This window comes from Falco punctatus (genome assembly GCF_963210335.1).
Source record: "Falco punctatus genome assembly, chromosome: 9".
Lineage (NCBI taxonomy): Eukaryota > Metazoa > Chordata > Aves > Falconiformes > Falconidae > Falco > Falco punctatus.
Genome location: NC_137589.1, coordinates 20357444 through 20381727, shown reverse-complemented (window position 1 = coordinate 20381727; position 24284 = coordinate 20357444). Strand labels below are relative to the sequence as shown.

Here is a 24284-nt window from a genome sequence, read left to right as displayed (position 1 = left end):
AGCTGATCTGGCTTCTTGGATAATCTTTTCCATCAATTGGACTGTTATTTCTGTGGGGTTGTACTTATTCCAACTATTTACATTTGTTTAGCAGCTTCACAGTGGAGAACTTCAAGATTGAAATTGCTCACAAGAGAATTTCCCATCGAAGAATAAGCATTTCCATGCTGCCTCTTCTGCTGCTTTGAAGTAACATATGAGGCATTTCTGCTTTTAATTTTGAAAGAGTATTTTTAGTGAAGGAAGCCTGATGGAATTAATTAGGGAAGACAAGTGTAGTGTGGTTCCCTTTCAACGGATTGCTATCAAAGTTTCCATTATATTTTAAATTAGTTTAACTAGAACTGCATTCCAACATAATTTATTCACTTTGCTCACTTGAGCATCTGCCTTTTGTACAGCCCTTGTTCATCCTAGAACTTCTGACCCTTTCCAGAAATGTAGTTTTCTTGTTTGTGGCTTGACCCCTGAAGTCCCAGTTGTGAATGGCATAGTTGTTTACTGGTATGTTTCAAGCAAGAAAACAAACAATGGCTCTTTCATCTTGAGAGAGGAGATCAAAACTAATCGCAGAGGACAGCAGAGACCTTTGACTTGTTAAAACTTTTCTAAACACCTGGGCAGTTTAGCTGTTGCCACTCCTTCCACCAATAAGCTTTACGGAATAGCGAGGAGCCTAAGGAAGAGGACCTTTTTTTTCTGGTGTGTTAATGAAGGATGTGCAGAAGTGTGCAGCCCAGAGGCTAGCAATGTTTCCACTGTGAGTCTAACTCCTGTCTGGTCAGTGGCGAGGAGGTGTTGCTCACAAGGAATGGTATTTAACTACAGGTAGCTCTGTTCAAGTGCAGTTTGGTGTCAGTGATACTAATCCCTGTGCTTATGTCAGACTCCTGCAAATAAACCAGTTTCAGCATCCTTGCTGTGTAAGAGGATGTCAGCTTGCCCTGCTACCATGAAAGATCACCTTCCCTGCGTGGTGCTTGCCTCCAGCCTTTCCTGTCTAACACTGCAGTACAGGACTGATGGTTATCTCCAGGGCATGTGTTAGTTGCAGTGGCAGAAAAGCATTTTTATAATGAATGTTTGCACAGCTCCTGCTGCAGCTACTTACCCAACTCATGAGAAACTGGATTTTGTTTTTAATAGCAGCAGGAGCCAGGGCAGGCCCTTTGTACCACCCCAGGGATCCCCTGGGATGCTGCAAAAGCTGCAGCAACAGCTGCCCTGCCTCTTGCAATCTGTGTCTTTGGAATGGAACACAAGAGCATCTGTTCTGGTAGGTCTAAGATGGAAATTTATTTCTTTTTCCAACTTTGTTTATTCCCCTAAGAAAGTATTACCATGGAGGGCAGTTGGAGTTCTCAGCTTAAAGAGCAGAATACAGAGTTATTGAAAAAAATGAATTGCTCAAGAATATGAAGTCAGGGGTGTGAAGCTTAGCTGATGTGCATCAAGTGTGTTCCTCAGCCAACAGCTGAGGAACCTGATTACTGCTTCCTGAGGATAGAGAAGGTATCCTATTATGAATTCCAGGTACCAAAAGTAGATAATTAATTCAACAGCAAAGCTGTGCTTTCAGGGCACAGAACCGAGATTGATGTTGTGATTCAGTTTATTTTGTGTTTGAATTCTTAGAGTAACGACTTGTCCTGTTGAAATAAGATAGAAACAACAGTCAGATATAGGAATACGTGCTGGCTGTGTTTCCAAGCTGGGAAACTGTCTTGTGCAGTACAGTGTCATGGAAAAGGGTGTCATGAACAACTTAAAGGTTTCTGGTGCAAAACTAGTGAAGAATTAATTAACTGAAGCAGAAGAATGTCCCATTGTGTGTTACTCCTCTGTAAAGCGTGAATTGCTGTTTGGAGTACAACCTGTACTTAAGTGGGTCAGCACTCCGAGATGGATATTCACAATTTTTCAAGCATACAAGAATGGGAAGTGAAGATCAATGCTAACATGAAAGTAAAGCTCAGTTTATTCAGAAAAAGACATGTAGGCGACTTGACCACTGTTGCAGGTAGGAGGCACAAAGTGAGATATTTCCAGTAAAGACTTTATAATTTGGTGGGGAAAAGTAGTAATGATATCCAATGACTGCAGTGATATTAATCTAAATTAGTTAAGACTAGAATTTTTTTTTTTAATTGGTGAGCATTATTAACCTTATCTGCAGTTATAAGGCCATATAGTGTTGGGTTACGATCTAGTTTAATCTAGGCATTCTCCATCCTGCATAATAACAGGAGCCATATTTAATATCATATTTCCTCAAATCATTACTGCATATCTCTTGTAACTGTAGACTTATTGTCTTTCACTGATAAAAACTTTCTGGGTTTTTGTTGTTCAGATAGATCGCAGTTACTGGATTTTGTGTGGTGTCTGTTTGGTTTTGCAGTAGTTGTTAAATCAGCAGAGTTTCATAGGTAAAGCTGCATAGCTCCTCTGGCCTTAATCCAACACACATTTATTTAGCACCCTAACTGCATTATCTACCTTATCATTTATGAATTTTCAGCTTCCCATTCCTTAAAAGATCTTGTTGAGATTCTTAGAGTTATTAATAAAAGCAACATGTGAATTTGTTTGTGCCCCTATGGCAAACCTCATTGTTCTTCTATTCATATACTAGTAAATCTTCTCAGTGCCTTTACAACATTTCCACAAATAGAGATAGGGCTGCCTTTGCATTTCTGGCTATTAGAATGACCTTACTGTGTATCACTCTTTTCCCCCAATCACTTCAAATCTTATTGAAAAATCTCTGCCTTGCCTTGCCTCCTAACTTCTGCCGTTTCTCTCTGTATCTGTATTTTCTTTAGATGTGAGGTTTTGTGGAGAACAGTGTATAAAAAGATGCTACATATAGCTGCGCACAGGGACCAGTGGAGAGGGATGTTGTATCAGCATTTTCTGTTTCTGTGCCAATACTGCTCTGCCTGTGAGGGAGCTGGGGCAGCTTTGGGTTTCTGCTGCTGCGGTGTTTGTCATGTTTGTGACAGCTGATGCCAGCTTCAGTTTCTCCATGTAATGATGAATCTGGACGTCACTGAGTGAGTGCACCTGACTGCCTACAAAATACCACTGATGGGTCTTAAAGAAAGTGCAGGTCACACAATATCCACATTGGCATCCTGAGCTTTTTCTTTTTTTTTTTTTTTTTTTTTTTAAACAGCGGTAGTTTTGGTGGTGCTCTGTCATTCCCAGGTGTATGCATTGTTGCACAAATTTGGCAGTATTTTTTTCCCTTACACAGCTGCTTGCCATCTGTTGTGAAGTTGAAAAGTGAACGAGTTTTAAATGGGAGCTGAAGGCTGCGGCTGCTGAATTCATTTCAGCAGTGCTTCAGACTGAAGCACAGGAACTGTATTTGTGTAATTACAGGTTGTTCTGACAATCTGTCTCTTGCAGCTGACAGAGTTGAACTGCTCATGGTTACCTGTAGAATGATAACCTGATTTAACACAGTCATGTTGTCAGGGTGTTCTGTTAAGTGTTCATGGTCTTCAGGCTAAACATCAGATTTGGCATGTGTCCACCGTGTCTCAGAGCGTGTTTTAAGGTGAAGTAATTTCTTGATGTAAGAGGTTCCTCCTTGACCTGTAATGCTGAAGTCAGACTTTTTGCCATTCACAATGGATGAGTACCCCTTTGGGTAGGAAAACATGACCTTTCCATGCAGCCGCAGAGCACCCAAGGTGGTGGGAGAGCGTGGGGTAAGTGAATTCTCAATCCACACCATTTCCAGGTGAGATTTTTCTGAGCTCCCTCAGTCAGAGATAGTTGTGTCATGTGGTTCAGTTACTTTAATCCTCTGTTGGTACATGTTGAAGGTAAACATAACTTTTATCCCCTGCTGCTTTTGATAGGTAGGTGGAATGCTGTTCTGAACCTGCCTGCATTGCTTTCTCAAAAGCTACTTCAAATTCATCAGGCGAACGTTACTATATTATAGCTGCCCATGTATGTAGACTGGTCATACCTGTAAACAACTGGGTTGTAATGCCACAGGCTGACTGCTTTTCACTGCTAGGTCTTGCTGTAAATCCCAAGCCCTTGCAGTCTCTGAAAGCAGTGCAGTCTCGGTGGTTTATACAAGTAAGTGTCCCCAGAGAGGATTCATTTAAGGGGTGTGTTCTTGAGACAAGTATGTTGCTTTGTCCCTTTTGCCTGCCTGTATCTTTTACATGGAAAGCCTTCTGTGTTTTGTTGAAGCATCTGTCAGGAATTGCCTGTTTCTTTTTCCAGGTCACCTGCCTTTAAGGGAGCATGTTCTGTCTTGTCTGCAGTATTACTAAGGCTTCAGCCAGATTTCTGAGGCAAATGCAAGCGAGAACTATGTCTTTCTCGCCTTGTTTTTCTGCTCTGTTCATACATGTGTATTGCCTGTAGTCATTCCTGGTTTAACACCAGGAACAGAGGCCACCACTATTGTTTCATACCTAAGTCAAAAGGGTATGGATTAACAATTTTGTAAAACAGTTTAAAATTTAAGGCTTTTCAAAAGGTGTGATGAGAATATTGCCTTGTAGTTGTTCTTGCTCTACCAAAAAAAAAAAAAAAAGGGATTAAATTGAGAAGGCTTTTTTCTTACTGATAATTACAAGGAATATGCAGACATCTAAAACTGTGTTTTAAAAGGTGAATCACAGAAGCAAACAAATGAGAAAATAGCTTTGCTTTTCCTCTAACATACTTCTTGTAGAAAACAGGCAGTAACTGAAGAAATCTGATAAAGCCTGGTATAGACTGAGTGTTAGACAGGCTGCAGATCTTTTAGAGTTGCCCTGAATTCTGTGGGCATCTAGCAGCTTCAGCCTGGGCAGTGTGTGGCCCACCAGCATCCAGCAAGGGGGCAGCAGTAACTATCGCACCTCCTGTGACCAACCTGCCTTCCTCTGTGGTGGCCACTTCTGTCCCCCACCCCAAAGGGACAGGGTACCAAGACCGGTCTGTATCAGTGGTGTAGAAGGGACAGTTCAGAAGGACCTGGTCTCAGTCAGTACTTGCTCTCCTTCAGTGAGAGCTCAACAATAGCCTGCACGTTGATGTTAAAAACCATAATTTGATAAGCAGAGTAACACAGTGTTCCCCAAACACAGGTGAATTTTCTGTGATGTTGAATCTGATCGCACTGCAGCTGGCTTGACAAAGACACACACTGCAGATATGTACTGTAAAAGCACAAAACCGAAACACAGAAAGCTCAGATTGCTGCAGAAGACACACAGCCATTCCTCCTTTCGCTCACAGGTACTTTTTGTTACTTTTACTTCTTAGTCCTTTTTCTGCCACTGGGAGAACAGATCATGTGTGGCTATTAAAAAGTACTAGGTACATGGAGCTGGATGTTGTACGCTGGAAGTAAGCTTGGGGCACATTAATGAACTACATCAGGGTGAGCTGGGAAGGAAGGAGGAGGATGAGAAGTGGTGGGTAGATTCCCTGAATCTTCTACTGCAGAGAAGGGGAAGAAAGGAGCGAGGCTGAAAATGAAAATGACAGATTCCAGAGATGAGAGAAGATGTGATAAATGCTGGGGAAGTAAAATGGTGTGGTGAGAGAGAAAACAGGAGGAACTACTATGAAGAGAGTGAGACATGTTTCAAAGGAAACTGGATGCAGGAGTGTTGCAGCTGAGTGGTGTGTGGGCTCCTGTGGTGTGTCTGGCTGGGCTGGAGCGGAGGAAGCAATGCCCTTGGCTGTACCAGGGTACATTCTTACTAGGATGACTGACAGATGGAGTTCATAAATATGAAACATACGGGGTTTATTGACTGAAATTTAGGGTGGGATAGGTGTTTGTACATGCCACCATGGCCTGAAAGAATCCCCTCCCAACCCCCTAAAGTAAAATTAACCTGGGGAAACAAAACATGTCTCAATAGTGTGAGAAAGTCACCTTTTTTACTTACTGCTCAGGTGTCATGACACAGTAATTTTACCATTGCTCAAAAGGTCTTTCACCTGCAATGAATCCTCATGGTGGCGGTCAGCGGTACATTCCCGTTCCCCCTTCAGGTTTCTGTACTGATGGCTTTGCAATCTTGGCATTTGAACTCTTACCAAACAGGCAGAAAGGACTGTTGGCCTGCATCAGCAGCAGATCAAACATACTTCAATCTGTCTCTTTCACTAAGCTTTCCTTGCCCAGCCTGTCTCTTTGTCTCTCTCCCTCCAGAGAAGTGGTGTTATTTTATCAGTAAAATGAGACCAGCTGTCTAGGCAAGCCACAAACTTTGGCACAGCGTAAGGGGCGTTGTGCCTTTCAGGTTTTTTCTCGTTGGAAGTACGGAGCTTTCTTGCAGCGGTTCCTCTCACCTTTGCATTATGTGTGTTCTTCTAATATCCTTATATGTAGGTTTTGTTCTTCCACTCTCTACCACCAGGTAGCTCTGTTCTCTCTTCCTTGGAAGTAACACTGCTTACTGGTGGGAAGAATGCCTCTAGAGATACTTGATATATCCATAAAGTAGAAACCTATTTAACATTTGCGGAAGAAATAGTATGTTTTATATGAAACTGGAAGATTGAATGGGAAGGGAAACAGAAGAAGGGGCAAGCATACAGGCAGTGGCTTATCTTCTGGTTTTTTGATAGTTCTTCTAGATCCATATAGACATGAATGCTGTAAGGTGCCACTGTCCCTTTATTTTTTTTTTTCTGGAAAAAGTGTTTGATACCTACCCAAGCTGGATAAAATGGAGGAAAATGGGATATAAATGCCAGTGGTTCACGGTTCTGTTGCTTCCTGGACAACAGCAGCAGCTGGTCACAGTACGTTTGAACTTTGGAACCAAGAATTTTACTGTACATTTACTGCAAGTCTTGGGATCTTAAAGGTGATCCACCATACATGGAATCGTCTGAGGATGATCAGTTTAGAAATGGCTATGTAAATCTATGTGTCTGAGTGTAAGACTGCCATCAGTCTGGTGCTGTCCTCGCTGTTACACAGACTTTGCGTTCAGTAACTTCGGGAGCTTTTGTATCAAGCTCTTGTAGTTCTGGTAGAATCGCAGGCTCAACGTCATGCCTAAGCTGGCTGGGAAGTCTGCTGCTTAACCCACTCACAAATCAGCTGGTGAGCAATGGCCTGTTTGGGAGGGAACCAGGGTAAAAAGGTACCGTTGTCTTGCTTTGAAGATCCAGGCGCTCTCTTGAGACACTCCACGATTTCTTCCAGGCCAAACCAACGGGCTTCCTCTAGTTCCAGGCTGTTCATACTGATCTGGAAAGAATTCAGGGAGTATCAGTTCCTTAAATCGGATGTAAATGTGGGCAGTGGTACCTTTCTTGTACTCGCACCCACAAAGATCCTATGCTAGAATACCCAGAGTGCTTTATCCACGCCTGAAAGAAGTGCTGATGCCAGTACAGCAGAGGCCATTACCATCCACCTGTGCTTTGTCGTCTTGCTTTCCTTAAGGAAGCCACAAATCAGGTAGCCCTGTTCCATCGTGGCATTGGCCTGCAAAGTAGCAGTGACTGAGCATAGTAATTAACATGGCAGAATCTGCATGTTCTGTGTCAAATATGATATTAATACTAGAGAGTACCTCCTCTGAAAAAGTCAGAGGAAAAAACACAGGGGCGTTGTGTTCTGGGCTTGTATATAGTAACCTGTGCAAAATCTGGTACTTTGCAACAGATTATTTTGAAGTTTGTTCCTCACTTGTAGAGAAAGCCAATGGCAAGCTGCACTTAGAGAGGATCTGTTGTCTCCAAATTTAAGTCTGTGGACTGAAAGAGGTTTTGCTACATAAGGCAGGCAGTGAAATATCTCAGGGGAACCCGAGTCTGCTCACCTCAGCCTGCTGTGGTCTCACCAATGCATGACAAGCTATCATTAAGCAGCTGCTGGGAAAGGGCCAATGCTGAGAAGCTGAGTATTGGAGTGACTCCACCTCCAGGCCCACCTCTTCTGCCACCTCTCGACGGACAGTCTCCTCCACGTTTTCACCTAGAGGCAACCAGAGTTAGGTGAGGACGGCCTGGCCTCAGGGCAGCAAACCGTGGCAAAGAAAATGTAGGCACACTCATTTCTGAGGCGTTCCAGCCCTGACTGCACACACAGGAGGTCGGACTGTGCTGACCTGGAAACACCTGTCAACAAGATGCTCAACGAAATTCATCAACAGTGCTTACCTCTGTTAAACAGAGGCATCAGAGACATTGTTGGCTTTGTCTATAAACAGCTGGTGGACAGAACAGTGCTGCCTCTCTTCATCATTTCCCTTTTTAAGCCATTCTCCCTCCTGTAACAAGAGGCCTGTAGTTTTTCTTCTAGACAGGCTAAAAAGCTATCCAGGCTTCTAACCTGGGGAGCCTCACACTTGTACTTACCATCAGGGACTAGAGCAACTGATACACACCCATAATTCCCATTCACTTCAGATAAATACAGCTATTTTCAACTCTGAATAGGAACACCGATCTATTTAGATCCATTATGTTTTTCCCTGGTATCACCTGTGTCCATCCTTCTCTGTGAACAGGCATTTGGTTGATGTCCCTCCATTCTGCCCCTCCCCCCACCCTGCATGTCTGAGGCCACTGCGCTAAATGAGAGCCCACCTTACCCATGTCACAGAAGCCTGACAAAGCACTGTACATCCCCTGGGGAAACGAGGGCTGGCGTGCAAGGAGGCACCGGCTCCCATCAGACACCAGGGTCACAACCACTGGAGACATCTAGCAAATGCATCAAAAAGCAAAGCAAGAAATTCAGACCAAACAAGTGAATGCAAATTGTTGCTTTTCCCAGCCAGTGGAAGGTCACTGGATGAACACTAAAGAAAAATTACCCAGCTACATGCAAAGCACTGCTGCTGCCTGCTACAGGTTCCCCTCCACGTGACCCAGCAGCATTGGCTTGTTGCCGCAGGGACCCTGTGTTGCTTACCTTTGCTGCCCGGGTGCTCACCTGTGGATAGTAAATTACTCCGCTGGCATGGCAGACACGCTTGCTGCCAGCTACGTTTTTCTGAGTGGGCTGCCCGCTTTTGCTGCAGTACTGGTGGGAAGCGTGCCACCGGAGAAGGGCCTGGGCCTGCGAACAGCAAGGGACAAACACAAACCCTACTTACAGCTGGGGCAAAGAGATGATTCAGAGCAGTCTCCCTGAATAATACTTTGCTGTCTTCTCCCCAGCTTGCAGTCACGTGGACAAACTCTGACTATGTTCGGAAGCCTCAGAAAGGTAAATGAACTATGGGCACTGCTTTGAAAAACGGCACATTCTGCAGTTGATGTTTCATGCTTCTTGCTTTAGCATCCAAATTGCAGCATGTTTGGGGGAGGTGGGGAAGAGTTGTTCTTTGTTGGGATATCATGGGAGGAGTAATGGAAACTGAACTTTTCTAAGGAGTCTTCAGCCCTGAACACCTTCTTGAAAAATAGCCCAAGCACCAAAACATTACAGAACAGGAAAAGAAATAAAAGCTATTTCTATGTATGAGTCAGGGGAGCAGATTTTCACACACAGGTCTTTTCTTAGGGCTTCTAAGTGTTAGGGCATTGGCAGAATAACAGCTTACAAGTGAGTAGTTTTAAAAAAAGCAGGTCTGGGAGAAGATCTGTAAGTTCGTTCATGAAATTCAGTTTGCCTAGAAGAATACAGAAAACAAGTGCCTGATAATTGTTAAGCTGAGAACAAACTGGGATTGCTGTGGCTACTGATAAGATCAGTATGTTTCACACTGGACATACAGCAGGTTGACGCTAAACGGCTAATCACGGTGGTCATTTTTAAGCCACTTTTCTGTTTCTTTTTCTGTTGTAGCTTGCTTTTGGGATTGCAGATTTTGGTAAACTGCTGTTAATTTGTAGTGTGTTTGTACCTACGTCACTGAAAGTGTACAGCAGGTACTTCCACAATACGCATTAAACGATAAAACAATACGGGAGACAAGGAGAAGGGTTGCTGTTTAAAATTGCAGCTCCTTAAAGCAGAAAAATCCTATGCAGTACCGAAGCCAGCAAAGGAGAGTCCTTCTCATCCACCACGAAGAGAGCCTTTCGTAAGTCAGTAAATGATCCCTTAAGTTCAGACTCAATAACCGATTTCTCTAAGGCTCCTGTTTAAAAAAAAAACAACCAACAACAAAAGCTTTGATCTCATAAATTGCAGTTGTGATCACAACTTTATGCCCTCCATTGTTCCGGTATACAATTTCTGGAAGTTCCCGGGGAAGTGATACCACATCAGTGCTAGTATTCCCAAATATTAAGTGACTTGCCAACAGCCCACCTTTACTAACACATGCACAGGAACAGCAGTGCAGTTCTGTGCCTCTGACCCACCATGCTCACAACAGCTCCTACAGAGACTCAGCCGAGTCCTTTTTGGTAGCAAATGTTCACCCGGCAAGGGCCAGGGATGCTGCCTAGGCAGCATCTTCATCTCAGTGCATCAAACATGATGCTGACACAGATGGGAGAGGGGTCATCCCAACCTAATTCCAAGGCAAAGTGTGGTATGTGCTCGTCTGAACAACCGATCAGCACCGACTTCTCTATCCACTGTTCCGTCTCTTTGAATATCTCCAGGATCCTTTTCATCTCTAAACAGCAGGAGAAAGGGGAAGAAAAAGCTGAGGTGAAACCAAATCCATGTAGCTGTGATGCTCTCTCTGGATCTTCAAGGCACACACAATTTTGGCTCAGGGCAGGGTGTTCAGGTGAGAGAGGGGACCAGACAAGTGGATAAGTGGTCCCACCTGGATGGAGACCAAAAGTCTGGCTTTCCTCCAAGCTGTTGGAAGTTTTGACTTTTGCTCAAGATGCAAATGTAATGCTTGGAAAGCAGCTGGGAAGCAGCTGTCCATTCTGTTTCTGTCCTACACCAGACAATACCTTTCTCTCAAAGAAAACTTTTCCTGCGTTACGCCAAATAACCTTTGTCAGTTAGTCCTTGCTTGTTTTCCTGCCAGCCCTTTCTCTTCAAAAGGCATGGTCCCAAATGTTTAAACCTGATCATCTCAAAACAGATCAGATATACGTTGATACCATATGTGTATGAAGAGCATGAGCTTGTATTGGCATGTCAAGGTTCTAACTCTAAATAGTCTTTGGTTGTTAACAAATGGAGTGCTACATATAGCAGAATGTTCCTGCACAGCTTGATAGATTTTTCAACCCCCATGTAAGGGGCTGCTTATTGCAGATGACTCTGTATCATTTCATCTGTGTGATGCAGGAGGTGTTTCCTTCTGGACACCTGCTTACCTGCTGCACTGATCTGTGGTACCAAGTACTTCTTCCCAACTTTCTGCAGGAAGGGGGAGAGATTGTGAAAGAGGCAGAAAGTTCCCGACGTCTGGGCTTGTCTACAAAGGCTATCATCTTCCTTTAGCTCATTTAAGTATCTGAAGTGAGAAAATAATCGGGAAGATAAAATCAAGATTGTGTTGAGATTACCTGTGTTACACTTATTCGGACACATTTATTTTGTGCAGAGCAGGGGGACTGAATGGACAGTACAGATTTTATGTATTCCACATGCTTCTAGAGTTTTTGACAGCTGAGTCTATTCTTTGGTGGGCTGTAGCCTCTAGTGAAGGTGCCGTATGGCAGAAAATATTGCACTTCTTACTACTACACAAGTAGCCTCAAGTCTTGGACATCTGAGAAGATCAGTAACCCAGTCTCTTAATCCAAGAGGTCTGCTTTATAGACATGATCATTTATGTGTGGGAAAACTTGGATCTTCCCTTTTATTCCCCCAGTCTGGATGGGTCCAAGTCCTGTTTGGCAAGGCTACTGAACTTCAGATGTTGAATAAGCTTCCCATCAGGCTTACATGCGTTACTGCAGGGTACGTTCTGTCACAGTGACATCAGGGGTAAAGACCAAGCTGAAGCCTTAGGGGCCAGCTGGCCAGGGCCTGAGTTAGGAAAAGCGATCACTGGAAAAAGGGTGTCAGGATGTGCTTCTTTCAGACTGTTTGACGTATTATTTTAAACAAGGTGAGCACCATCACTTCAAGTCTGCCTTGTATATTAAGAGATCTTTAGCCAGGACAGCAACCATAAGCATTCATTAACAGAGTTTCAGCCTGAGAAAACCAGTTCTTACCAGTAGTGAGGCGAGTGGAGATTTTGACTTACAATTTACAGAGCTCACGCAGAATTACGTGTTATTGCTGAACTGTTAACAGATTAACCCCTGGGTTAGATTTTGGTAGGGCTACTTGTGACAGTGGACACAAAAGCACCAAACTCTGGTATTGTCACTGCACACAAGGATCAGATGAGAACTTACCTCATTTTTCTAACATAGGTAGAATGTAACCTGCAGACCAGAAAAGAAGCTCTTCTAGACACTGCTTGATGAATCGCAGCCATAACCAACAGCTACGGAAAGCTCTCTCTGCCTAAAAAGAGAAGCACAGAATATAATGCAGCGGCCCTAAAAAGTTAAGTTTGATTTAAAAGGTGCAGTAACCCACTGCTGCCAGCGATCTCCCACTTGCAGAGCCTGCAGAATGCAGGCATTTGCTTTCTGAAGTTGCTGTTTTAGTCTTAGCCTCCAGTCACACATCAAACCCAGTTTCAGGCAATTTCTAAGTCTATTTAGAGATACGTCAGTTTGTTTCCATCTGTGAGCGTGCACAGGTCTTACAGAAATGCCTATGACTAGATTAAATGCTCCTGTCCCAAATTTCTGTATCCCTGGGGAAAAGAGCGGTGAAGGTTGCTGCTTTTTTGTTTGTTCCCTGCACAGTTGTAATGGCCTTGATCCAACTGAACATCCTATTGCAGCACACAGTAGATCTGTGGGAAAGGCACTGATGCCAGAAGAGAATGAAAGACAAAATATCAGCTGCGGAAGAGAATTCCCCGAGTTAGATGAGAGACAGCAGTTGCAGCTGAATTGGATCACCTCCAGCTATGAATAGTTTTTGTGCCAAAGCATCCTACCACATTTTCAGCTCAGGCAGTCACAGACTGCAGTTTGAACTCGGCTTCAGGATGTCAAAGCAGCCAGAAACGCTACCGTCTCTAACATTCAGCTGAAACAAAAATTAACTACAATTCATAATCCTTAACTAGTACTTTGAATATTTCACTTTTCAACCACAGAACTCAAAGCCCTTTAAGGAGGAAGTTACGTTTGCTTAGATTTACAGACACGTAAGCAGTGCCAAAGAAGAGTCTGAGAGCCCGCCCTTTTGGTGAAGGTCCGTGATGGCTCCCGAGCCCCAGTGGTGCCTGAGCAGGGGCTCCTGTCAGTGCGTGGAGACAGCTCCTACAGCCAGCAGCATGGAGGCTTTGCTCTGCGGCTTCTGACATCTCTGCCCCGGATCCCTCTTTCCCACTGTCTCAGCTGAGGGTGGTTTTCACCGGGATGATCCCTGGGGAGAAAGGGGAGCCGAGCCTGCTGGGGAAGCTGCTTGGAGAGCATTGGCATCCCAGCTTGGCGCTTCAGCCGCAGCAGGAGCTCGGCACGCTGCCGACAGGCTCGGCAGACACGTGCGAGGGCGGCGACTGTCACAGAAATCGTGTCTGAAACGGTTTTGTGGTGCGACATGCCCGTCACTTCTCCACCCCCACGTCTCGTACAGCCTGGCGTGTGAAAACCCAGCCCTGCACGGAGGAGCGCTGCACGCGTGTCTCGGGCACGGGGGCAAGAGGAATGGCTTGTAGCTGGAACACTGAAATGCAACGCGTGGAGGGGTATAACCCCTTCCTTCCTAGGAACCACCGCGCCAGATTCCCGTTAGAGGATCATTGCAAACGCAGAGAGGGAGGCAGTGAAAACTTGATCCAAGGAGGCCGGCCCGAGCTCCGCCGCCTCGCCTGCGGATCTCAGCTGTGCCGTAGGGCTGGCAGCAGGTGGGTCTAGGGCTGTGGCCCCCACACGTTTTCCCCACTTACTGTGCTCTGTGCGGAAGGGGGGCTGCCTGCCGCAGCAGGGATCAGCCATCAGCCTCACGGTGACCTCAGGCAGGCAGGCAGAAGCCCTGCTCCGACAAGCAAACAAACAGCACAAGCTCTTACTGGGTCTGAGTCACTGTCCCCCACTGGGAGCGCTGGGAAATGTAGTTCTGCACAGGCTGCTTGCAAGCCCTTGGCAAGGCTGATGGCCGACTAGCTGCTCCGGATTTCCATTAACTTCTGGAGTTAGTGAAGCTGCCTGAAAGTAAACGCTCCCTTTCCTCCCCCCACCCCTGCTTCCTTCTATCAGAAATCCACATGCCGCATTTAGCCGTACAGAAGTTATCACAGGAACAATCCTACTGCAGTCATTTGAGCTGTTCCTAGCAGAGGAGTTTGTTCCTGTTACTTTCTTTCTCGTATTTTCGTTTTCATTTTTTTTTCTTCAAAGCTTCTCTGTTTTTTGTATCAGCAACATAAGAGCATTGCTTCAAGTTAAGGACCATATGTCCCCAAACAGGAAAATATGCCAAGAGCTGTATATATCTAAAGGACAAAGCTCTTTAGTGTTCAAGCACCCAAACCCGCAGTTGAAATTGCAAGTGAATAGCTCTGATCAGAAAGTGTGCTTTGCCAAGGCAGATGTCAGAATAATGGCAGATTATTTTCATGCTTTTATAACTGAACAAACAGATTCCTCTCAAGTACTGAAAACGTTATTCTGGGCTGGAACCTACCTGCCTATATTTAGCACAAAGAGAATTTTATAAACATACGAAAGTAAACGTTTTCAGGGCAGCCTTTTGCTTTTTGGTCATGAATTGAGACATTCTAATCGAGAATGCACGTCATGTAATTTGAGAGCACAGCTTGTAAAAATAATAAATAGAATAGGCAGGGAAACGGTGCTCTTGTTACCAGCGTTACTTACAAGTTTAGGTTTAATTATGCCTGACTGCTATTTGTGTGCTTCCTGAAACAGAGCAAGCCCAATCTTATTAATCTACTAGGCTAATTGGATTAATGGATAAAACACATCTTCCCTTAATAAGATAAAGGATTGAAATATAATCTCTAAGGGAAGTATCCACCCTGATGTTAAAACAAACTAACAGATTTATTGACCCTGACTGCTCCCAGAAATGGATCTTGCAAGAGGAGCTGGTTTTAGAGGGAAGGAGTTGGGTGAGATACTTTGGACCTCAAATCTTGGGGCAGCCTCTCAACCTTCTTCAGCACAAAGCAATCAGTCACTTGGTAAATGCACCCCTACCCACATGAAGGGTTAAAAGCCAGAGTACTCTGCTGCCTTGTAAAGACTCCTTTGAAGGCAGTTCAGTGCTGTAGCTATATGCAGCTGAAAATAAGTCATGGATTAGTCCAATCCTGTATACCTGGCCCCCATGCTGTGCAAAGATGGACAATTATATTATGTTATTTATCTAATAATTAATACATATATAAATAATACAATAAATTATATTAGAGTCCGCAAAGAGAAAATGATATTAGAGTCACTTCCGTGACTGATCTGACCGGTGGGAAGTCACGCAGTCTGTGAGAGGTTCCTTGTGCCTTCTCCAAGGGCCTGTACACCTCCGTGTGATTGCGCATTACCCTATTAAATATTTCTGCAGCACATAAGCAGGGGAACAGCTGCTTACAGTTTCCTGTTGCTTGCTAATTTGAGCTTTGACAGGCCAACAGAGGAAGTGCATCCCTGGGACTCTCCTCATGCAAGAAGGGCAAACAAAAGGAGCAGGCGAGGAGGACGCAAGTAGCGGGGACAAATACTTGTAATCTCTTACATGGAAGAGATGGCAAAATAGGCAAATCTTTGGTCCTGTGTTGCTAAGACATTTTTTGCTTTAATTTGGGTTTGTAAAATACTTGTATTGGTCTTGGCAGTTGGCAAAAGATTTTTCAAGCCAAAGAAGTGGCTGGAAAATGTAATCTAGGCTAATAATGGTTATAGTCGTAGTCTGGCTTCTTCTTGCTATTCTGTTCTGTGTCTTTCCAGCTGCCCCCAATAAGCAGAAACAAGCATTAGAATTGCTAACAGCTGGCCCTTGCAAAACAACTGTTAATTGCTTTAAATACATAAAGCTAGCAAACCCACACTGAAAACTTATGGTTAAGCCACAAGAAACCTCTTGGTAAAAAAAATACATCTTTTTTTAGGAAAAGCCCAAGGAATGATAAACCACTTCTTTAAAGAGAAGGTTAATGAGTAGTCTTTCTCTCTGTCATTAAATTTTAGATGCAAACTAACCCAATCTGGCTTTTCTCTAAGGTTAGACTTATGTATATTGTCTGTATGATAGGCTCCTACAATTTCTCATATTGAGGGTGGGGATTTTGAAAGAAAGAAAACTGTCTAATTTGATACTGCTGATTACATCCTATGCTCCTAACACTTGCACAGGCATGGAGGAGACCCTTCAACATCTGAATGAGATTTCAGTAGGATTTGCTCGTTTCAGCTTACAGGGGTAACTTGGTTTTTTTGTCTTTTTTCCCCTCCCTGCTGCTCTTGGATGGGCAAGATCCTCAGACTCTGGCACTGATTTGTTGCACTGCACAAAATAACTGATTATAGGATCCAGCTCCTTGACTGCCGGTAATGACTTCATTTTGGGAGCAGGCTAGTACCGTTTGCTGAACACGTGAAACTAGATGAGGCTTCATCTCTTCACAAAGGGTAAACCTAAGTTAGTACACTTTAAAAAGCTAAGCAGTACTGTGAGCTAACTTGGTGTGATATAAAGATGACTCACCTGTATCTTAAAACACTGTATGTAGGTCACAGCCTGTCATCTCCAAAAGGATACGGAAGACCTGGAAAAGGTTCAAAGAGGACAACAACTGGGATCAAAGATTTGGAGTACGGCCACTGCAAGGATGAGGTAGGATCTGATGCTTCAGTCTGTGTAAGAGATACGCAGTAACTGTTTGCTGTCTCATCCTGTGCAGGAACCTGGCTAATGAAATCTAACTAGCTGGAGCTATGTTCCCAGTGAACAAAGGTGGGTGGCTTTCCATGCCCTGGCTAAAGAGATGGCACAACTGCTAGCTGAAGGATGTTGTGGGTACAAAACAGCTCTAGCTCAAAAAAGGAGAAATACTTAAGAGAGAACTCCACTGAGGGTTACCAAATAGACCACGTCAGCCTGAGAAAATCCCTAAGTTAAAAGTTTGGAGGCTGGGACAGTGCTCTAGGTAGCATGGGCTAAACGGAGCTTTGGTGTGAGCCATTACAGTTGTGTTCTTATGAGGTCTCTTGTGCTTCATTCTCATTTTAGATGGACCCTTCTCTTGGCATCCCTCTGCTCAGGTCTATACAGTGCTTCTACAGGATTGCTCAGAAAAAGAAGCATGTGGTCAGGCTTGTGCTTGTTACAAAGGAGTTTCTGCTATGTGCTCTGCAAATCATAAAGAAAGTCTGAAAGCCACTTGTTCTGCTCCAGTTCACTCTCAACACACGTTCCTATTGCACCTGTTCTTAGAGAAAGTAAGTGCTTCTTAACAAAGTGCTGACATGAATTGCTCTGCTAAGGCCTGCTTGAAGCTGCCCAGCCCCATCAGCATTTGACAGCAGGTGATAATGCACAAGTCCAGCACAGAGCAATTTAGAAACAATCTTCTAATGCAACGGGAACATCAGCAACTATGCCAGAATTGAGGAAGGTGGGAGAAAATGAGTTAAATGCTCCCTACCTAACTGGCAGAAATGCCCCGGTAAGGGGCAGAAACAGATTCATGGAGCAAGATGATGCCACGATTGTTGAACAACTCTTGATTTGACTGGTGGATGCCAAAATCCTGGGCTCCTTTTAGCAGAAATTTCTTTGCCTTCATCCCCATGCTGGTCAATACAAGCAAGCCTGCTACTAAACATGCTGACAAACTTGTTCTTCACTGTCTGCTTTACTTCCCAGAAATATCTGGATATTGAAAAAGATGACGAGAAAGCAGTGAATCTTGCTAGAAAAAATGAGTGCCTCTACAGTGTGTGAGGTTTTGCCAAATCTCTAGAAGCTGCTGTTAAATCTCTGGCTAGATATTACAGACTCTTTGGATAATAGGGCTTTAACTAGATGCCTCAGCTAGAAGCTTGGATATCATTCCAGTGTTTCCTGCTAGTTGTAGGAGTTGTATTTCTGTTGGAAGACAACCAAAATGAGAGGAAAGGAAGGCTTATTTTTTGACGGATAGTTCCACTAAATCTGGCCTCCTTCCTGCTCTGGCACAGCAGCACTCGCAGTACTGGTTCTGTAGTCGGCTGTGTGGACACATCTGTGTCCACATCTGTACGAGAAATGACTAAATTCACTTAATGATGTTGTTTGTTTCTCACATGAGATCCAACATATCTCATAGTCTTCCCCCAAATGGGGCATAACACCTGATATTGAGATGTTTGCTCTTCAAAAGGCATTGCTGTGGGAGTTGAAGCTGAGGGAACGGTTTAGGTATATGGAAGAAATCCTGGGTTTGGATCATGCTGCAGCCTCCAGGTACCTCCTCTGGATACGGTAGTTTTAAGCCAGTTGAAAGTAACCATGCTAAAGAATGTGTGTTAGAAGGGGATTTTGACCCCTGTTGCAGCTTTGCCAGCACCCTGTAATTGCTGTTGTGAAAGCTGTCTAGCTCTGGGTGGCCCAACTGTCTGTCTGCAAAGAAGGAAGACCACAGGTTGGCTAGGCTGGTAAGGGGATGATTCTTTATTTGAAGCCCACGTCTAAAAGGCAAAAAATTCCTTAGGAAGGTCCCCGATTCTAACTTCATTGCTGCAACTACAAGGAAGAAATAAACTATAGTTTATTTATGAACTCCTGAAAACAAAGAACAGTCAGCATAGATCTGTCATGGCAAGACGCATCCGGGCAGCTTAATGTTTTGCTGCAACAACGGAGAGCTCTTGTGTGCCAGGGTGGGGTGAGGGGTGATGTGCTTTGTGATACAGGTGATACAGCTTTCGGTACTGCCCTTCCAGATGCGTTTGCTATCAGCCTGGTTTAGATGGAAGCCCTGGAAGGAGGGGCGGCCGCAGCTGGGGAAGAGACCGTGTCCATCTGGAAACACCTTCACCTGGCCTTTGCAGCAGGCTGGCGGGAGCACCGGCTGCCAGCGGGGAGGGCTGGCAGAGCAGCAGGGGTGCTGTGGGATGCAGCAGTGGCACCAGCTGGGGAGCGGGAGGTGCGAGGCTGGCGCGGAATCGAAGTTATCGATGGAAATTAAAGCACCCGCCAGAGATAAACGGGCTCAGAAGGAGCGTTCAGTGGCAGGCAGGGGAGAGGAGCGGGCAGATCCCGCCGCGCCCCCGAGGCGGCTCCCGGGCAGCACGCTACCGCCCGCCCGGGCAGGGCTGCCGCAGGCCGCTGCGGGGACCCCACGCGTCCCACGGGTGCGCAGGCCCCGCGCCCCGCCGGTGTGACCGAGCACCGGCCGCCAGCGCGGCGGGGGGACGCCGGGGCCGCGCGCCCACGTGGAGCGGCGGGCGGCGGCGCGTGCGCGGTGGGGCGGCCGCCGTGTGACCGGGCTCACGTAGCGCGGCGCGCGCCCCGCCCCTGCCGGCGCCAGACGGGGTGGGCGGGGCCTGAGGGCCCATAAAACCCGCCGCGGGGCCGGCGCGCGCGGTTGGGTGAGCCAGGGCGCAGCTCGCGCTGCCCGGTGCCGCCGTCGTTGTCGTCCCCTCCGGCTCCGCGCGCCCCGTCAGCCGCCGCCGCCCCCCACCCCCGCCCCCCACCTTCGCTCAGGTGAGGCCCAGCCGCGCCCCTCCCCCCGCTTCTCACCGGTACGGGTCGCGTGTGGGTCGGTGGGGGCTGGCTCGGGGGGACGGCGCGGCGCGAGGGGGGCGGCGGGGTCCGGAGGCGGCGGCGGCCGCGGCGGGGGTGGGGGCGATACGTGGCAGCGCCCCGCCGCCCCTCCCGGCTCGGGACCGGTGCTCCGGCCGTTACGTAACGGGAGCCGGCAGCCTCCGGAGGGGGGCGGGAGGGCGCCGGCGGGCAGGGCTGCGGCGGGCCCGCGCCTGACGGGCTGAGCCGTGCGGCCGCCTCCGGGGGCCGGGACCCTGTGGCCCGTCCCCCGCTCCTCAGCGTGGCCGCTCGCAGCCCCCGAGCCGCGGGGCCGCCCGGCCGGCTCCCTCGCGGCGGTGCGCGGCGCAGGTGGGCTCCGGCCCCCCGCCGGGGTTGCGGCTGGCGGCCCGCTCGCCTCTGCTGCCGCGGGAGGTTAGTTCTCGGGTGCCGAACCGGTGCCGCGCTCGGATGGGTGAGGAGCAACTCGGCGGGGGCTGTAGTGGTTGCCAGACGGGGTGTTTGTAACCACGGGCGCTGTGTGTAGCGGCTGCCCCGTGAGGAGTAGGGCTTGTCTGGGCTTCCCGCTCTTCTCGCCGCTTCGGGCCAGGCTCGGCGCGCTGCGTGACCTGCAGTTTTGCATCTCGCTTCGCAGTCAGCAGTGCTCCTGCGTAGCTATCTTGAGAGGGTCTAACCCGACTAGAAAGAAAAAACACGATGTGGAGTCGCAAGGATGCTGTTGAATGAAGAGAACATAAAAATGCCATACATATGAGACATATCTAGTTTACCTGAAAAGCTGGATGCTTTTAGAGGAAAGATACCTCAGGGTTAAGAGAGAAGGTACCAGAAGGATTGTGCAGCATTCAGTTTCACGCAGGTTTTCTGCTGCTGAATTTGGTATGAGGAGTTGCAGGGGTGCTTGAGTGCTTCAGTGTTCACCAGCTTCGGTTCCATGCCCAAGGTCTTAGTAAGTGGAAGAAGCTACCGGTTACAACCAGTAGATAAATGTTAAATGCAACTTCTTATGACGCCAAAGACTGTTTAGCTAAGCAGGCAGACAGCGCTCTGGCAGGAGTGGAAAGTAGTGAGTTCCCAGTTTGGGAAGCGGAGGCCTACTTTTGGGGTAAGAGGTGTTCTCTGTCTTACTGTTTCACACCCATTGCTACCTTTAGATCACTGCTGGAGACTTTTGAATGGCTTGTACTATACTGCAAAGCATTTGATTTGACCTAGAGTACTCTGCACTGTTTCTTAATTATGTGCTGACAGAACCAGTAATGATTATTTTATTTCCCCCTCTTTCTTTTTTTTATATTTTTCCCTCAAAGCAACAGGAGCTTGTCTAAATCTTGCTATACTGAGGGTGTTAGTTTTGCTACTTAGGCAGTGATTGTAGCATAGGTAGACATATCTCTTCTAGCTGTTAGTTAATTTAGAAACTGAAGAAGCAGCATCATTTCATGACCTGCTGTCCAGTGGCAGTGCTGTTACGTGCAGTTCCAGGTCTCTGCTCTTCACACAGGGCGGTATGTTTGATAAACTAGAACAGAAGTAATTGGAGGGGAGGCGGGGGATCACTACTTACTTTCCCAGCAAAAAGTAGCTCCTGTAGATTAGTTCCCTTTGCTAATACATCGTGTAGCCCTGCGTGAGATGGGGCATCTACTGGCGCAGCTGAAGCGGTGCCGTGGAGATGGGAGCTGCTGCAGAAACTCCAGTTGAGCAACAGGGTTAATCCATGCATTAAGGGCTGCGCATAGAGCTAGAAGAAAGAGTGGCTCTCTGACCTGTAGAGATTTAAATGTTGTTGTATCATGAATGGTTTTAAAATCTAGCATCGAAAGCTGTGATTGCGAGGCGTGTGCATAGATTGGAAAATACCCAGTGCAATCTGAAAAACGCAAATGACAATAACACTGTAGAAGAAGTGAGGATAAATAGAGGTTTATGGGAAGTGAACTCTGCCTCCATGTTGAGGTTGATGTAGATAAGGAAGCTTACTTGAGAAATTGTCTGTAACTCAGGAAAGACTGTAAATAAAGTCTGTGCTGAAACAGCACCTTTGCTCTCATTTGTGCTGTGTGTTTCTGGGCAGCATTCTTGCAGGAACTTCAGAATGACTTGCTGTTCCCCTCAAGAGGAGCAGGCTTTGCACTACTGGAGAACCACATGTGGGGCTACAACTTCAGCCTAAAAGAGCTATTGTATGTTACTGTTCCTCAGCTGTTGATCATTGGGATTGTCCTACTTTCTTTGTAATCAGCCTTAGTATCTGAAAACATTGTGTATATCTCTATAGATATTCTGCTAATCCTTGAACAGAAGGATAAATAGAAGGATAGCCTCCTGTTTGTTGTGTCTAATAAGATCAACACTCTGCTCCATCGCCAGTGTTCTTTGTCTTGGCTTAGAAAGTTAAAACAAGTGGGCTCTGAGAGAGCTGTGTCCGTTCTTAATCTGAAAGAAACCGATGAAAACCTTTCTTTGGTTCCTTGGGTACATATCTGTATATTAATATGCCCGCTCTATAATCTGACTCATGAGTGTTGTCTTCAAGTTAGCAGTAAATGATACTTAAAACACATCACCTACTTGACTCTGAAATTGATTCTAATCCCTGATTCTTTTATTGTTTTCATATATATGATCACTTATATTACAACTTTGTCATTAAAAAGAAGCCTGAAATATGCCACGTTCTTTTGTTAGGAGCAATTCTAGGAAATCTTTCTTCTCACTGCTTGGATCTTAATTTTCAAACAGCCTTTAAATTTAATATGCTAGAGAACTTAAAGAACTGAATTCTTATCATAGAATCATATCATAGAAAAGACCTTTGAGATCAAGTCCAACCATTAACCCAAGACTGCCAAGTCCATCACTAAACCTTGTCCCTAAGCACACAGCATCTATGCATTTTTTCGAACACCTCCAGGGATGGTGATTCTACCACATCCCTGGGCAGCCTGTCCAATGCTTCACCACCCTGTCAGTGAAGAAATGTTTCCTGATACCCAATCCAAGCCTCCCTGGGCAGAACTCGAGGCTGTTTCCTCTTGTCCTGTCACTTGTTACCTGGGAGAAGAGACCGACCCCCACCTGCCCGCAGCCCCTGTCAGGCAGCTGGAGAGAGCAACAAGGTCCCCCCTGAGCCCCCTCCTCTCCAGGCTAAACAGCCCCAGGTCCCTCAGCTGCTCCTCATCAGACTTGTGCTCCAGCCCCTTCCCCAGCTTTGTTGCCCTTCTCTGGACACGCTCCAGCACCCCTACGTCCCTCCTGCAGCGAGGGGCCCAAAACCGAACACAGGGTTCGAGGTGCGGCCTCACCAGTGCCGGGTACAGGGGGACAGTCCCTGCCCTGGTCCTGCTGGCCACGCTGTTTCGGACACCAGCCAGGATGCTGTTGGCCTCCTTGGCCACCTGGGCACAGTGCTGGCCCATGCCCAGCCGGCCGTCAGCCAGCACCCCCAGGGCCTTCCCCGCCAGGCAGCTTCCCAGCCGCTCTGCCCCAGCCTGTGGGGCTGTGTGGGGCTGCTGTGACCCACGGGCAGGACCCGGCACTGAGCCTGGTTGAACCTCATACAATTGGCCTCGGCCCATGGGTCCAGCCTGTCCAGATCCCTCTGCAGAGCCTTCTTGTTCTCCAGCAGATCAGCACTCCCCCATAATTTGGTGTCGTCTACAAACTTTCTGAGGGTGCACTTGATCTCCTCATCCAGATCATCGATAAAGACATTAAAAAGAACTGGCCCCAGTACTGAGCCCTGGGGAACACCACGTGTGACCGGCCACCAGCTAGGTGTAACTCCATTCACCACCACTCTTTGGGCCCGACTGTCCAGCCAGCTTTACACCCAGTGCAGAGCACACCCGTCCACACCATGAGCAGCCAGTTTCTCCAGGAGAATGCTGTGGGAGATGGTGTCAAAGGCTTTGCTAAGGTCTAGGTAGTCAACATCTACAGCTTTCCCTCATCTACTGGGCACATCACATCAGCTTGCTTGTCCTAGAAGGAGATCAGGTTCATCAAGCAGGACCTGCCTATCACAAACCCACGCTGGCTGGGCATGATCCCCTGGTTATCCTGCATGTGCCGTGTGATGGTGCTCGGGATGATCTGATCTGTAACCTTCCCCAGCACCGAGGTCAGGCTGACAGGCCTGTAGTTCCCCAGATGCTCCTTCCTGCCCTTCTTGTAGATGGGCATCACCCTGGCTGACCCCCAGTCTTTTGGGACGTCCCCGGTTTGCCAGGATTGATGATAAATGGTGGAGAGCAGCTTGGTGAGCTCCTCTGCCAGCTCCCGCAGTGCCCTCGGGTGGATCCTGTCCAGCCCCACAGACTTGTGCATGTCTAAGTGGAGCAGCAGGTCACTAACTCTTTCCTCCTGGATTATGGGGACTTCATTCTGCTCCTCATTTGTTTCTGTCCTGTGAGACCACATACTAAGCAATGATGACAGCTAAATGTTCTTGGTAGTTAGTACGCTTTTCTCTGGATAAGTCCTTTCCTTTTGAGTAGTCTTTCCTGTAACATTGTGTCATGAGACTAACTTCAGCTGTCTTTGAGACAGGAGCAGTTTGGTGCAGTGCAGAGCTATAATT

At 46.7% G+C, this 24284-nt stretch overlaps 2 protein-coding genes across 8 annotated transcripts in view; one reads left to right on the top strand and one right to left on the bottom strand.

Annotated features, from left to right (window-relative positions):
* Positions 1-5756: 5756 nt before the first annotated feature.
* NUDT13 (nudix hydrolase 13) lies at positions 5757-19191 on the bottom strand. Of its 3 annotated transcripts, XM_080401753.1 has the most exons (10): positions 18713-19191; positions 16661-16721; positions 12268-12379; positions 11233-11372; positions 10461-10568; positions 9976-10082; positions 8930-9055; positions 8586-8697; positions 7812-7966; positions 5757-7234 (listed from the first exon to the last, which is right to left on the bottom strand). In XM_080401753.1, exons 3-10 carry the CDS (start codon positions 12348-12350, stop codon positions 7040-7042), a joined length of 1026 nt encoding a protein of 341 aa, XP_080257879.1. In that variant the 5' UTR covers positions 12351-12379; positions 16661-16721; positions 18713-19191; the 3' UTR covers positions 5757-7039. The 3 variants fall into 3 exon arrangements, with proteins under 3 accessions (XP_080257879.1, XP_080257878.1, XP_080257880.1); XM_080401752.1 differs by lacking the exons at positions 16661-16721; positions 18713-19191 and adding an exon at positions 13884-16584; XM_080401754.1 differs by lacking the exons at positions 16661-16721; positions 18713-19191 and adding an exon at positions 13138-13835.
* A 319-nt stretch (positions 19192-19510) lies between these two features.
* P4HA1 (prolyl 4-hydroxylase subunit alpha 1) overlaps positions 19511-24284 on the top strand; it is a 38877-nt gene continuing 34103 nt past the window's right edge. For all 5 annotated transcript variants that reach the window (XM_080401646.1, XM_080401643.1, XM_080401642.1 and 2 more), the window contains exon 1: positions 19511-19642. The gene's annotated coding sequence lies outside the window, so the exon portion shown is untranslated. The remainder of the gene's footprint in view (positions 19643-24284) is intronic.